Here is a 13,755-nt window from a genome sequence, read left to right as displayed (position 1 = left end):
GAAATAGCTGAGCTAAAATCAGATTTGTATTATTGCCCTCATTACTGTAACATTAATATTCATCCAGTCTATTTTGCATTACAACTGCAAAATTTACAGAAGTATTTTTTGGATAATTATTTCTTCATCAGACAAGGCTGATAGTTGCAATGAAGAAAAATAGTGTATCTATGGAAATCCATAGAAATGTGTGCTATGCTTCCTGTTGTTTTCTACCCAGACAAACAATGACATTTAATCCAAACTTGTCTGACACAAAGGAGAAATGCACTTTGCAAGTTCTTGAGGGAAGTTTAAGACTGCCCATTGAGTAAAGGGAATGAGGCTGACTCCTACTCCTAGTTCCAGGGTGTTTGGATAAACAGAAGACTCTCCATATTTAGGAACCTTCCAGCATTTCAGTGCTGTACCTGTCCTGTCTGTGGTCCCAGATAAAGGTCATGGGAGCACAAAAATGTAGATTTTCCATTGGTTTATTGCGTTCACACCAGGGAAGAGCACAGCTCTCAGTTACAAAATCAAGGAAATTAGGGCTGGAGTGCAACCCCCTAATTCAGCTGCTCTTTCTCCTCCTCAGTTCAAGTAGGGGTCAGTGAAATCTCTTGATCTAGGCAAACACTGGCTTAGTCTGTGACTCAGGTGCTGCAATGGAAAGGTAATATGATATTACCCCACTGGCACTCTGGTAAAAATGACATTGGAAGAGCTGGATTCAAGCAGAATAGAGTTTCTTTGATTTACATTACTGGAGTATCCCACCTCTGTGCCACTTTCATCTGAATTCCCTGGTTGGATTCTGTTCAGGGCTTGATTCACAGTATTTTAGCCACAAGCTGACACACTGAAAGAATTCACTCTGCTTAAATAGCTTCAGTTCTTCCTCTGTCAGACAGCAGCCCAGATCATGTCTGCTCACTGCTGACATTATAATGCACCAGAAAATTAGTCTGCACCTCCCAAAACCAAAGGTGTGGGCTTGCTCTGAATTAAAGTGCTGCCAAAAAGCAGAAGTGAACATTAAAAAGTGCATAAATTACACAATGTTCATCTAGCTGGTAATGTAATACACTTCTTTTTAACTCACTCACTGGTCTGGCTCGGAGTAGCAGCGGCTGTGAGTGGTTGGTATCTGGTGGTTAATAGATGATCCCTGTCATGTTCCCAGTGGGAAAGTGTCAGCATGCCAAAAGCATTATTCCAAATTCCACCTTGTTCTTGTAGATGTAATTACTCTGCCATAAGCAGTGCAACAGCTGTCAGCCTCATGAACAGGCAGCCCCAGGGGGCTGAGGGAAATGTGCCTCCCACCTGGAGAACAGAACACTTTCCTCTTACCAAGGCTGCTGGAGGGACACCCCAAAATATTGGAAGGCTGTGCTCAGACCCCTTAAAATATGCTCGACTGCCTTTTTCCTTCTCAAGAATGAGTTCAAACACCCCATCATTGGATCTCTGTTTTACAGATCTAATTTCCAGACATTTAAACTTTATTTCATACAACAAACTTCTTCCTGTAAGTCTGCAGCCAATGCATACCAAAATGAAACAGGGAGAAACATATTTGTGTATGAACCCAAGGGTTCAATCTTTACATGCTGAGCTTTATTGAAAGTTATTCTTTTTTTTTTTTTTTTTGCAAGGAGTGTGACTCTGTTTTGCTCTCTGCACAACCAAGGCTGACTGACCTCCTGCCTTCTGCTCCTGAGCCTCTCTGATAAGCAGCTCTTGGCTACTCACTCCACCCTTCCTCTAAAGAGGATTTTACATAGTGAATTGGCCTTCTCATCTCTAAGCTTGAACTCTGAAAATTTTTAACTTCGGGTAAGTGACTGCCAAAAGCATCACCTGAGTGCACAGCCATTGTTCTCTGGAAGCTTCTTACTGAGATCTCTCATCTCTGACCATTGTTTAGTTTCCTGTTTGTTCTTGCTGACACCTCCTTGGAATTCAACCCCTTTTGTTCAGAGATAATAATGTGAAACACAGAAAGGGGAATACAAGCACACCAACAAAACCCGTCATCGTTTCTTTACTTTCCATAAATGTCCATCACTACTAAATTCACAAATGTAAATTATGTTGCGTTTCGAGAAGGAACAAATAGAATAGAAGAGGCAGAAAGGAAGATGTGTACACAGATCTTTCTTCTCCTGGTACTTCAGAGGTAACTCCTCTGCAGCTGCTCAAGGACACCCAGGAAGGGACAAAGGCACAAATCTGGTGGGGCCTTTTTCCCAAACTGAGAGACCTCCAGGCCCCAGACACAGACTGGTCAACAAAGAGGATTAAATCAACATTTGCACAAGGTGTCATACTTACACTGTCATTGCTTCCTTTGTTGTCCTCATATTTTGTCTCTATATGAATGGAGAATTTAGGCAAAAATGAACACTGCAACAAAAGAAAAGTATGTTTAACACAAGAAATACACCTTGCTTCATCAGCTGACACATTCAGTACATCCCTTTTGGTATCACCTTTCTTATTCTTTTCATAATACTTCAAGAAAAGGAGTAAATGTTCACAGAATGTAAACCTGGAAGATTTGATGATGCTGGAGGGATCCAGAGATTCTATCTAAAAGCTGAAAATTATAATGAAGATATAAATAAATCACTATAAGCAGTCTGGAGTAATTAGATGAAAGGGTTTTCTTGCTCACTATGCCCAGGAGTATGAATGTCCTGAATGTCTTGTTAGAAATTCAATTCACTAAGATCTTGAGAGCAACTCGATATCTCTCATCATAGACCAGTCTATGCCTCATACAGAAAAACCTAAGGACACTTCACCAGATGCAGGTTCAGACCAAACAGACAGCAATGCTTTCATATGTGAGGGGGTTTTCTTAATTTTCAGTGAGAAATGAACCTTAGCATAGTTTTCTATTAATGAAATTAAGCTAGATTATGAGCCTCTGTGAAAATTCCTTTATACTGAATCCAAACAAATCTTTAGATAATAATGCCACCAAAAAAAAACCCCAAACAACAACCAACCAACCAACCAAAAAACCCAACAAAACAACACACCAGTGTTTTGCTGTTAAAGATTAATATTCTGTATTTACATAGGAATAAATTTATTTTTCTGAGGATTGTTTAGCTTAGTTGGCTTATGAAGACTAGAATTTGTAATCCTAGCAGCATACTAGGCAACATACTAGGCAACACAATCCCATCATAATAAATATTTCAAATATATTTTATTTATCATTTCACAGCTCTTTCAAAGCAAGTTTTCAGACAGGCAGATAGAGCAGCTGTCTAAGCAGCTCTCCATGACCAGTTCAGTGCCTTTCCTGTTAGTCACCAGGGCTTTCCTTGCATTAACTGCCAGTTCCTTGTGTGATGCATCACTAATCCCCTATGGCAAGTGACTCTTCCCTGGGCTGTACATTCAGGTTATACAATGAGGATGTTTGGATGCCTCAGTGACACTGCTGGTCCAAGTTCAGGCTTGAAAACGTTCACAGAGTTCTACTAAGGGAGGGGCTGGTGAGTAAGGGCATTTAGGAGGCCAGGTGGAGTGCAGCAGCTGAAATGAGAAGGCAGCTTGGAGACTGCAGCAAATCCATCCCTCCTTCAGTGGGTGTCACCCAACAAGTCAGTGTTCACTCTTCTGATCACAGGATATCCACAATCAATAAGGTCATCTAGAATCAATCCTTGTTGAAAAAACAAGTGAGACAGATTTGTCAAAGCAAGGTTCTGGTGCCATGGAAAGCAAAACCCCCTTCATGCTGTTGATCTGAAGCACATCTGCAGTTTCAGAGGGAATTATGAATAAAGCCAAATGCCAGATTTCCCATTTACCTTGGTATTAAAGAAATGCCTGCTATTTTCAATCACTGTCCAGAGGTCACCAGCAATGGGTCAGGTCATGGCACTGAAATGTCACCACTCCAGGTACTGAATGTGAGGCTGCCTTGGGCTGCCTGTAGCAGCTCAGCAAGCCACTGCTTGAGTCTAGTTATTGATTCCTGTGACCCAGAATCTAATCTCTAATTAAAACAAGAGATCTTCCAACCTTGTATTTCAAAAAGAAGCATTAAGAAAAGACCAAGGATCCTCAGAATAGCATAGAAGAGTGGTGCCATTTACCTCAAGCCACCTCATTAGAGAGCCACTTTCTGTAAAGCCACCCACAGGCAGCCTCCCTCTGTGTTTAGTATGAACGAGAGAGCAGGAACAACCTAATTTGAGATTATAATGGTAACATGGGCTTACCCCAAATGAAAATTCAAATTCACCAGAAAGTCCTCCACCGCAAAAATCTCTCTCAGAAACTCAACTGGCTGGCAACCACTGCTCCAGCAGCTGTGGGGGGTCTCGCTGCCTTACAGGAACACTTAGCAGGGTCCAAATTTTTGAACATTTCACAGAATGTGTCGCATGATTCATCAGCTGCACTCTGACTAATTGGCAGAGGGCTCTGGTAGAACCAGAAAACTGTTTATGCATCATTCAAAAGACTATTATTCATCGTGAAAAATGTTGGGTTTTTTCCCCTCAAGTGGCCACGTATTAACTGGGGATTAAAATTGTTATGCAACAGTGAGAATCTAACTGGGGAGTGAATAGTAGGTAATAAACCTTTTAGGAGATTCTTGTTTTCTTCTGAGCACCACTCCCTTTCTGCTCTGCCTCCTCGGGGGCCCATGTTCTTCCAGTGCTGACCTGGAGCGATCGATCCCGAGCACACACAGGAACGCACAGGGCACTGTTTCCACCTCTACACTTCACTACCTCTACAGCTTGCAAGGTTCCTCTTGGGAATGAAATAGTGGAAAATTCAATCTTTAACTTGAAATTAAACTTAAGTTCTGCAGAATAATTCACAATCTTCAGTCACAGTGTCTTCAGTGATAAGGTAGCTTTGTGTAAAGCTCTCAAAGGAGGCATCTCAGGTGTTGTCACCTCCAGATTTTTTAGACGTCTTATAAACTCCTTTAAAAATTGTTATACCCCAGCACACCTGTGACACTCAAAAACAAGTAAGGGCAATATTCAGGGGTTTTGGTTTTTCCCTAAATTTCTATATTTGGCACCTCCAATTTGAAAGGACCAGGAGAGGTTTGAGGCTCAGGAGAGCACCCAGTGCAATAACACAACGTGTCCCAGTAATTACCCGCCGTGAGCCTGGGTATTTCCAGTTAGAATACAGGGAGTGAAAGCAGCATATGGAAAGCACAGCTCGCAGTTGCATTTGCAATTCCCTACATATAACCTCTTGAAAAACGAAAGGCCTATTTTTAGCATGATGATTGATTAGCGTTGCCATAGCAATAAGCAACACTTACAAGAACAGGGTAGAACCGAAGTGTGCCAAAACACTTGCCAAAGTCTTAAAGAGACAGTCAAACACACGCGGGGTGTGACAATCCTTTAATGGAGAGGACTGTCAAATTAACCTTTGCGTAGTAATTACACCTGAAGTGTCTGTAGGAATTACTGGAGCTGTCAGCAAATATGTCGGTTGGGAGAGGTTTCTTCATCCTCTGGAACCTGTTTTATGTGAGCGGTGCCAGTTCATCAATATTGTTGCAGCTGCTTTCATTTTCCATGTGGTTTCTGCCTGCAGAATGTTCAAAGACCTGCTAGAGACCTCATCCTTGCTCTTCACCTCTTCTGCTCCTTGTGAATTTTAATCCCCAATCCTTGGCAGTTATTTCTGTACAGTAAAAATTAATCCCACTTCTTTTTTTTAAGCAGCAGAAGCATATTTCCCTAAATCTTAACATAAAAGCCCAGCAAGGCAGACATTTCATGCAAATGTTCTCTCTCATCTTCCACCGCTTCTCAGACTGATGATTTTTTTATTTGGTCACATATGCATTATTTTGACAACACAGGTGGAACTGGATTCTTTAGAGAGCAATCTCTATGGAGCCTACAGACAAAGAACACAGTGACTGCTACAATGAGGTGACAGTGCTCAAGCAAATGAAATCTTTTCCATAGGGTAACTTCCATATATCACATCTTTCAATTCAAAATTTTTGGGCGCTATTTTGGTACTCGGGGGTAACAACAGCGTTTCTTTATTAAAGATTAAAAACCTTAAAAAGAGAAATGGAGTCCCAATTTTGCTGTAAGTTACAAAGGGGATGTGGGACTGTGGTGGTGGAAGGTGGAATATTCAATGTTTTTTGGAAAACGGACAATGGGGAGTTATTGACTCCCTCAGATTGCTCCAGACAGCTCTGCAGGTGAGCCCCCAGAGCTGCTGTGAGATCAGGTCACCCAGGCACAAACCAGCATCAATCAGGGTGACAAGGCTGGAAGAGAATAGACGGAAAGGGCTGGGCAGGGCGATGGCATTTGGAAGATGTGACTCAGTGAGAGGGAGGAGAATTTGGAAAGCAAGATAAGCACAGGAAGGTGGCAAACAGCAAACAAAACTGCTGTTGAGAGGAAAGGAAAAGAACAATGCAAAAACAGGGCTTGAAAATAAACAAGGGAGTAAAACTCTCATAAACAAGCTGAGAAAGAAAACCACTGTTTGTATTGTGTACAATAACCTGGAGATGGAAGGATGAGTAACAAGTTGCCTCCAACAGCTATAAAACTCTTATCTCTGGCTTTGCCTTCCCTTAGGATCTCTTTCTTTGATACATGGGAACAGTAAACTGCTTATTGAAGAAGAAAGGAAGTGAAAAGCAGCGTGCACAAGTGGAAATGACAGTCCCATCCATCAGAGAGGGGGCTGGATTGCACTGGAAGAAGCCAGTGCTGGAAAAAGGGGAATTCTCCCAAGCAGTTTGAGTTACTCGTTTCAATGGGATTAAGCTATTAAATGAGAATACAGCTTTGCAGCTCTGAAAAAAATCTATTAGTTTTTTCTTATAGATACTACAGAAGTCCTTCCTTTTGCTAGAACCTCTAAGGGAAACAAATCTGTGTTTTCCCAGGACAATGGCACCAGTGAACCTGTTTTCTGAGGTGAGGGGGTAAGATGGGAGGATGCTGATAGTAACTTTGCATTAGGCACTAATCCTGCAGTACAGATTCTGCTGCATTTTTGATGCAGGCTCTTCAAATCCTCAAACTGCAGAAAAGTTTCAGCACTCAAGAGTGAGGGGTTAGATACAAATTTCAAGGGCTGTTAATCAGATAAAAAGAACATAGGAAAAAACTCTACAGCAATGTTTATCTGAAACAACTGTTTTCCTTCTCTAGTCATCTCATTATAAAAATAACAATACAAAACCCATTCCTTCCAGATAATTTACTTTGTGGATAAACCAGCAGCTAAGTCAAGCACAAAACATGCCTGTCCTCAAAAGTAATCAGAAACCAGCAGGTCAGTAATGGACCATTTAGCAACTCTCACTCTGGGGCCTTGACACATACCAGATGACATAATTTTATTTTCCTCCTCAGTCATTTGCTGTAGAAGAATAAATGTCATTGTGATAAATCATCAAAGGAGTTGTTGTCTCCTGCTTTCTGTTCCATAACTGTTTCTCATAAATATTCTGGATTTATATTCTATTCATAAGGTAATTTGGGACATTGGCATGTTGAAAGAATGCTCCTCCTCCTTGTACAAAGCAAACAATGCCATTTTAATGTTTATTTTGTCTATATAACTGTGAAACTAACAATAGTCCCTAAATTACGCACAAAAAATTATCAAGCTGTTTTTAAATTTCAGCCCCAGAACTGAAATATTGCTAGCAATACCAAAGCCATTCAAGTAGCAAATCTATTTGAACTGATCCCTGGTAAACACTTGAACTGCACCTTCAAACCCAGAAGAGTTTGCTTAAATTCTCTTTGTATTTTTCCTTACCACTTTCTACTCCAGCTTGAGAGCTAAACTTTGGCTCATTTTCAGTGTACTTCAATCACACGAAGAATTTGTACCATGGTTTAGTCACCAAACATTCATGATCTGATTATTTGTTTGCTTGAGGCTCCTCTCTTTTTTTGTCCAGAATCTCCCCTGTCACTTGAACAGGTCAAATGGATATTTGCTCTGTGCTGTTTATTTTCTAACAATATCCCAATGCAGGTAAAGAAACTTAGTTCCCTGCAATTCTTTTTCATTTGGTTTGCAACAGACACAAGTTTGCTTTCTAGTTAATTATTTCTAATCTTGCTGGGCAACCTCAGAAATAAAAATAACAAAGCTTCCTAAAAGTTCAGTTCTTCTTGCCACAGTGAATAGCATAAATATTTTCCACTAAGGATACATATTTGCAAAGGCTGTGATAAGATGGCACACAAGGGGTTGTTGAGAGCTGCAAGGTGTCTTGTCTCCAACCTCCAAGAGAAAAAACTTGTCCCTCAGCCCCTGGCTAGCAAAGGAAATCTTTCCCAAGCCAGCAGCTATCAGCACCCATTCCCCAGGGGCAGGGGGAGCTGGGCAGAAGGCACCTGGCCATACCCCAGTCCTGGAATTGCTGACGGACTGCAATCCATTGGAGTTACTCCTATAGGCTCCCTTTCTGCTAGATCCTAAATACGGCATCCCAGGTTTATTATCTTCACATCAACCTAATCACAACATAAATGGATTTTTAGATAAAACCTAAGCATGTATGTCAGCACGATATCTTGGCAGGTTTCTAACAGCAAGATCAAAACCAGAGCAACTGCAGTGTCTATCATGAAAACGCTTTCTCACACACAGTTCTGAAGTAACACCCCAACCACTAAAACTTTGAACTTTACAGGAATATCTGATTCTCTAAATAGTACCCACAGCTCTGGAAGACTTCCTTTGGCTTCAGCTTTGACAGTATTTTTTGACTTCCTCCTCCCTCTCAGTAGCAGCAGGAAGCTTTCAAGGATTAGCTCCAGCTCTTGATACAGCACTTGTTGGGACAGTCCCCATGTGTCACTTCCAGGGAGGAAGTCCTTCCTATGGCAGCTTTAACGAGGTGCATTTGCAAATGCTCTCCTGACGTGACCCTATAGCACAAATTACACCCCACAAAAGCATCACTTATGCAATAGTTCTGCTAAATTCGTTATCTCAAGTGTGTCAGTTGCTTTACATGCTGATAACATCATTGTCAATTCCCATAGCAGACGTGGTGTTTGCTGTCAGATTTAGGGGGTTGCTGTGTAACAAATGCCTTTGCTTAAAGCAGATGCCACCATAACTGGATCCAGAGGACTAACACCATGACCGTGTCACTTCCATTCTTGTTTTCACTCTTGGCTTTTTATACAACCATAGCACAGAACAATATTCTGAAAATTATTTTTCAATGCTTGATGAGCATTTTTTCATAGGTGTCCTAATTTCAGGTCTTTAAGCAGGTCATATTTATGAATTCCATAACATTCACAGGAGAATCAGACTGATGAAATTATTCCATATGGTGTTTCTGAATGCCAGAGCATGAGCTTGAATGCAATTTCTCAACAGCCTTCATATTTTACAACTGAAAAACCTTAAGACTGCCAGTAAGGTTCAGTCTGCTGTTCACATCCTCTTCCAAATCACTAACACACACTGAAATAACATGCTGAGCCTTTAAGGTCCTTCTCTTTATTTAGAGTGGAGCTTACAAGGTTAATAAGGTGTGAACATACCACAGAGCAGTGTGTACTTGACTTGATAAGATTATGCTTTATTTATCCAATTACTGGCCTCCTTTAGAATGAATTTTCCTTGAAATGAGGCTCAGTTTGACTCTCACCATGTCCCACAGACCCTTCAGAGAGAATTTATGATCTTTAAGAAAAGGGTTTCCAAGCTATCTTACATATTTTGGGCAATGTCTGTGGGCTTTTTTTCTCTTTCAGAATTCTCTAATGAATACAGAAGATCAAATTTAGAGAAATACTCCAGACAAGGATAGCAATTACTCCCAGTGGTATGTTTAACATTTTTGTTCTAGATTCAACAGTCTGAGGCAAAGGCACTGTCTCTGTTTTCCATGAAGATAAATGAATAGCCTATCAGCTCCATTAATACATATTTCAGATTTTTGTCTGAAGCAGTTTCCCTGATCCCCTCCCAGTATTTCTAGTTCTGTTCCTTGCACTGTGGTGAGTAATTAGTCCCCAGCTCCCCTAGGCAGTTACACTGTCACTTAGTGATTGCTTTTCCTACCTTCTACATTTCTGGACTGATTTAATTTTGCTTTCCATGTCTCTTCAATGCTTCAGTCACTTCTGCTGATGCTCTTGAACATTTCTGCAGCTGTACCTTCCTCCAACCTACACCAGGTGTTGTTTCACCAGATTAGACTGAGATCCCCTCCTGATTCAGATTCCCTGAGTACACCACTGCTGTTTGGTTTTAAAAATGCATTGCATTTCAAATTTAGATACATATTTCTGTCTGCCACCACCCTTTGCATCATCCCCACTTGTCGCTTTCAATTAAAGAAAAAAATCACATTAAAAGATTCAAATTTACTTTCATTTAAAATAAGAATTTACCATGGAGAGATATCAGTGCTACACAGCAAATGTCAATTTGCCAGCCTAAAGTGAAATGTGCTATCAAAGGTAAACCTTAATTAATGTGAACTCTGACACACCCTACTGAAAGTCTCTTCTGGCAAAACCAGCTGAGACTCTGTCCCTCATCACTGCTGTCCATGCTGGGACATTTGGGTTTCCTTTGACAATCAAATGAATATTCTAAGTACCTATAGCACATATTGAAAAGCACAGTTTGTTGATTTGGGTTTCAAATCTGGCCATCACAGTCTGAACTCTTGGTCTCCAGCTTTCACATCTGAGCCTTTAAATCCCTTTATTTTTTCCTTTTTATTACACAAAAAATATTTTTCTCTTTTTTGCCTTATGAGCTTTTAAAAAACCTGCACAAACATTTTGAGCACTGCAGAATTAAGAGAGACACCTGCATTATGTTTTACCTGCAGTCAGAGCTTCAAGCTAAATCAAAGCAGGAGTATCTGAAAGGTCCCTTCACCTGGAACCTCCTCACCATCCCCTCCTCACCTTCCAAAGGCTGCTGGAAACTTATTGTTATTATTGAACCCAGGACATTTAAACAATTTTTCTCATGATTTATGTGCTATATTTTGCCTTAGCCCTGTGAGAGGGAATAGCTGGTTTTCTGGGCACTGTGCCCAGATTATCTTTAATTTTGTCTACAGATTGTACAGTTTCCCAGATACTATACCAGAGATGAGCATTTTATAAGTTAATAAAACAATAAATAAAATCTGTTCTCATGTCTCCGTGTAACAACTGGAACCCTAAAAGCCTCACCCTTTTTATAGAAGCTTCTCTTTCTTACAGTCAGTAAGTAAAAACATATCAAATTATTTTGAAATGATAAAGAAAAATAATTTATAGGAACCCCTTAGAATAACTTCAAATTTCCCTTTAAATTGCTTAAACAAATAACTAAAATAAAGTTTTACTATTGAATGCATTATGAACAAGTTATATTAAGAAGGAATCAGATTGGATTCCACTACTATATTTTACATCATTTTTCTATTTTTAGAATAAAAAGAGGGAGAAAAACTTACTGTGTATTCTGATTTCCAATTGTCCATTTGTAAAAAGAAGAAAGAAGAGGGGAAAGAAAAAAAAGAAACATGAAATAAAACAATGATGCAAGATTCTTACAGTAAACACACATTAACAATAAAAATTATTGTGTCAGTCTGCAGATTTATATTTGACCAAAGTCTAAGGGACAGTAAAGGACACAAGTCAGGATCCAGGCACCTGATGTTTTCTTTGCAAGCAAGAAATTGCATAGATACAACTCCTCAGTTTTTACCTATCCTTAGTCTATAATCTTCATTTCCTGATACCTATAAGGTGAAAAAATATATGCAGTTCAACAGGAGTTGTTAAAGAGACTTGGTGCTTGTAGTTCAATATGTAACTTGGAGCTTCTGAAGATAAACTAAAGTGTCCCAGACCACCCAGCAGCCGTCATTTCTGCCACATTCCTTACCTGTGATTGTGTAAGGATAATAATTCCAGGCCTTCTCTGTAACATAAAATATTTTGGGGACAACTGCTCTAGCCCAGCTAGGCAGTTTGCTGAAAGTAAAAAGAAAATACAAAATTAGAATATATTATGACTTATGTGTATTGTAGAAATAAAGATAACTTCCAAATGTGCCCATCATTTGTGAGGAGTTTGGGGGATACAGAACACACAGACTTCTCAGGAGTATTTTCATTTTCTGCCTCAGCTGTGCCCCCTCACTTGGGGAGCAGATTGGTGCCAAGCTTTGAGTGGGCTGAAGGGAGGCTGCTCATTTTGGGAATTCATGGTCTGGAACCTTTGGCCGGCCTCTACAGGTGAGGCCAGACAAGGTGTAGGGGTGGCACCGTGTGCTCAGCCACAGGGAGGCACTCTCTAACCAGAGGTGGGGAGGAAATGTGGGATTTCAGTCCACTTCCATCCCGAATCCATTATTTCTTCTTACAGATTCTTTTTTCTTCCTTCAAATTCTCTGCCAGCGCTGAAGCCCTCATGCTCAGCTCACCTGGCACGCAGCTGTTCCCACACTACCAACATCAACCCTGAGTAGGAAGCTTTTATATTAAAATTAACAGATCACTCAAAACACCTCGTGAGGCTGGTAGGCAGCATTAGTCCCATTTTGCTGATGGGAAAAGTAAATAACAAAAGTGAAGAGAATTAATGGAACTGATGTTACAGCTCAGAGCTCGTTCTGTCAAGAAAACTCACCAGAGCAGTGGTACAAAAGCAGCAGAACCAGAAATCAAAGGCATAGGTACATCATATGAATGGAACATTAAAGGGTAATTGAATAATACCATGGAAGAGTGGCAGCATTTTTTTACCATGGCTCTTGAGTCTCTCATTTCCAGCACTCTGGTCACAGAGGGGACCAAAAATTGATGAATAAAGAAACATTTAAAAAGGCAAGTTCATTATAATTCATCTTTCAATCCTCTCTTAATGACTTCAGTTATAAACACTGAGGCTGCCAGGAACAAAGATGCAGAACTAGTTATTCCAAGGACAGCAGCCCTTGGACACCACAAATATCCCTGTGCCTGGGGGACTCAGTTCAGATAGTGCTGGTCTGGCAAAGCACTGAGCAAAGCACCCAGGCCAAGCCTGAATCTGCACTGAGCTGCAGGAGAGGCTTCCAAACCTCAATTTCCCCAGTGTAAATGTTTGAAATAGTTCTGTTTAGATAACTGTGAGCAGAAAGTAAATTAACTTTCAATATTAGCAAACTTCTGAGGAAAATACGTTTGGGATCATTAAGGCTTATTTAACCATGATCTGGCTACATATAAATATTTTATTTGTCCAGAGGCAAAATGCAGACCTTAGTACATTATCTACGGATTCAAAGCCAAGTGCGTTGACTTTTGCTCTTTGATGACATTGCTCAAAACTGGATTCTTTTCCTTACATAAACCTTGTGTACAGACTTTTAAGCAGGGTTTTACATCATGCATAATAGACTTCCCTGTATCAGATTTTCTGGGTTTTTTGTCAGCCTCTGTTAGTGTTTTTATGACTGCTTCCCTTACCCCTGCTAAACTTTACTCTGATGCCTAAATTATAAATACCAGAGGATGCAGACTTTCAGCTTCTGAAAACATTACTCCAGCAGAAGAGAAGAGGCAATAAAAAATTCTAAATATAACTAAAATTACACTGACACTAGAAAACATACATCTGCTCATTTTGGACTTTTTTGGTTATTGTTGTTTTTAGCATATTTGCCTGTGTACCTATCTTCACCAGTACAGCACATCCTGAAAAAAATAACTTTATGAGCAAAACACAGATTATACTCAGAATTGC

The 13,755-nt window shown here is 40.2% G+C and overlaps 1 protein-coding gene across 1 annotated transcript in view; it reads right to left on the bottom strand.

The window, feature by feature from the left end:
* PITPNC1 (phosphatidylinositol transfer protein cytoplasmic 1) overlaps positions 1–13,755 on the bottom strand; it is a 74,848-nt gene that overhangs the window by 21,919 nt on the left and 39,174 nt on the right. The window contains exons 3-5 of the mRNA XM_063409090.1: positions 11,911–11,999; positions 11,474–11,481; positions 2,320–2,391 (exon numbers count right to left, since the gene is read on the bottom strand). Coding sequence (XP_063265160.1) covers positions 2,320–2,391; positions 11,474–11,481; positions 11,911–11,999 — 169 coding nt within the window. The remainder of the gene's footprint in view (positions 1–2,319; positions 2,392–11,473; positions 11,482–11,910; positions 12,000–13,755) is intronic.

Source organism: Prinia subflava, chromosome 12 (assembly GCF_021018805.1).
Source record: "Prinia subflava isolate CZ2003 ecotype Zambia chromosome 12, Cam_Psub_1.2, whole genome shotgun sequence".
In the NCBI taxonomy this organism is placed as follows: domain Eukaryota; kingdom Metazoa; phylum Chordata; class Aves; order Passeriformes; family Cisticolidae; genus Prinia; species Prinia subflava.
The sequence above is the reverse complement of the archived record's forward strand: the minus strand, read 5'-3'. Positions and strand labels throughout refer to the sequence as shown.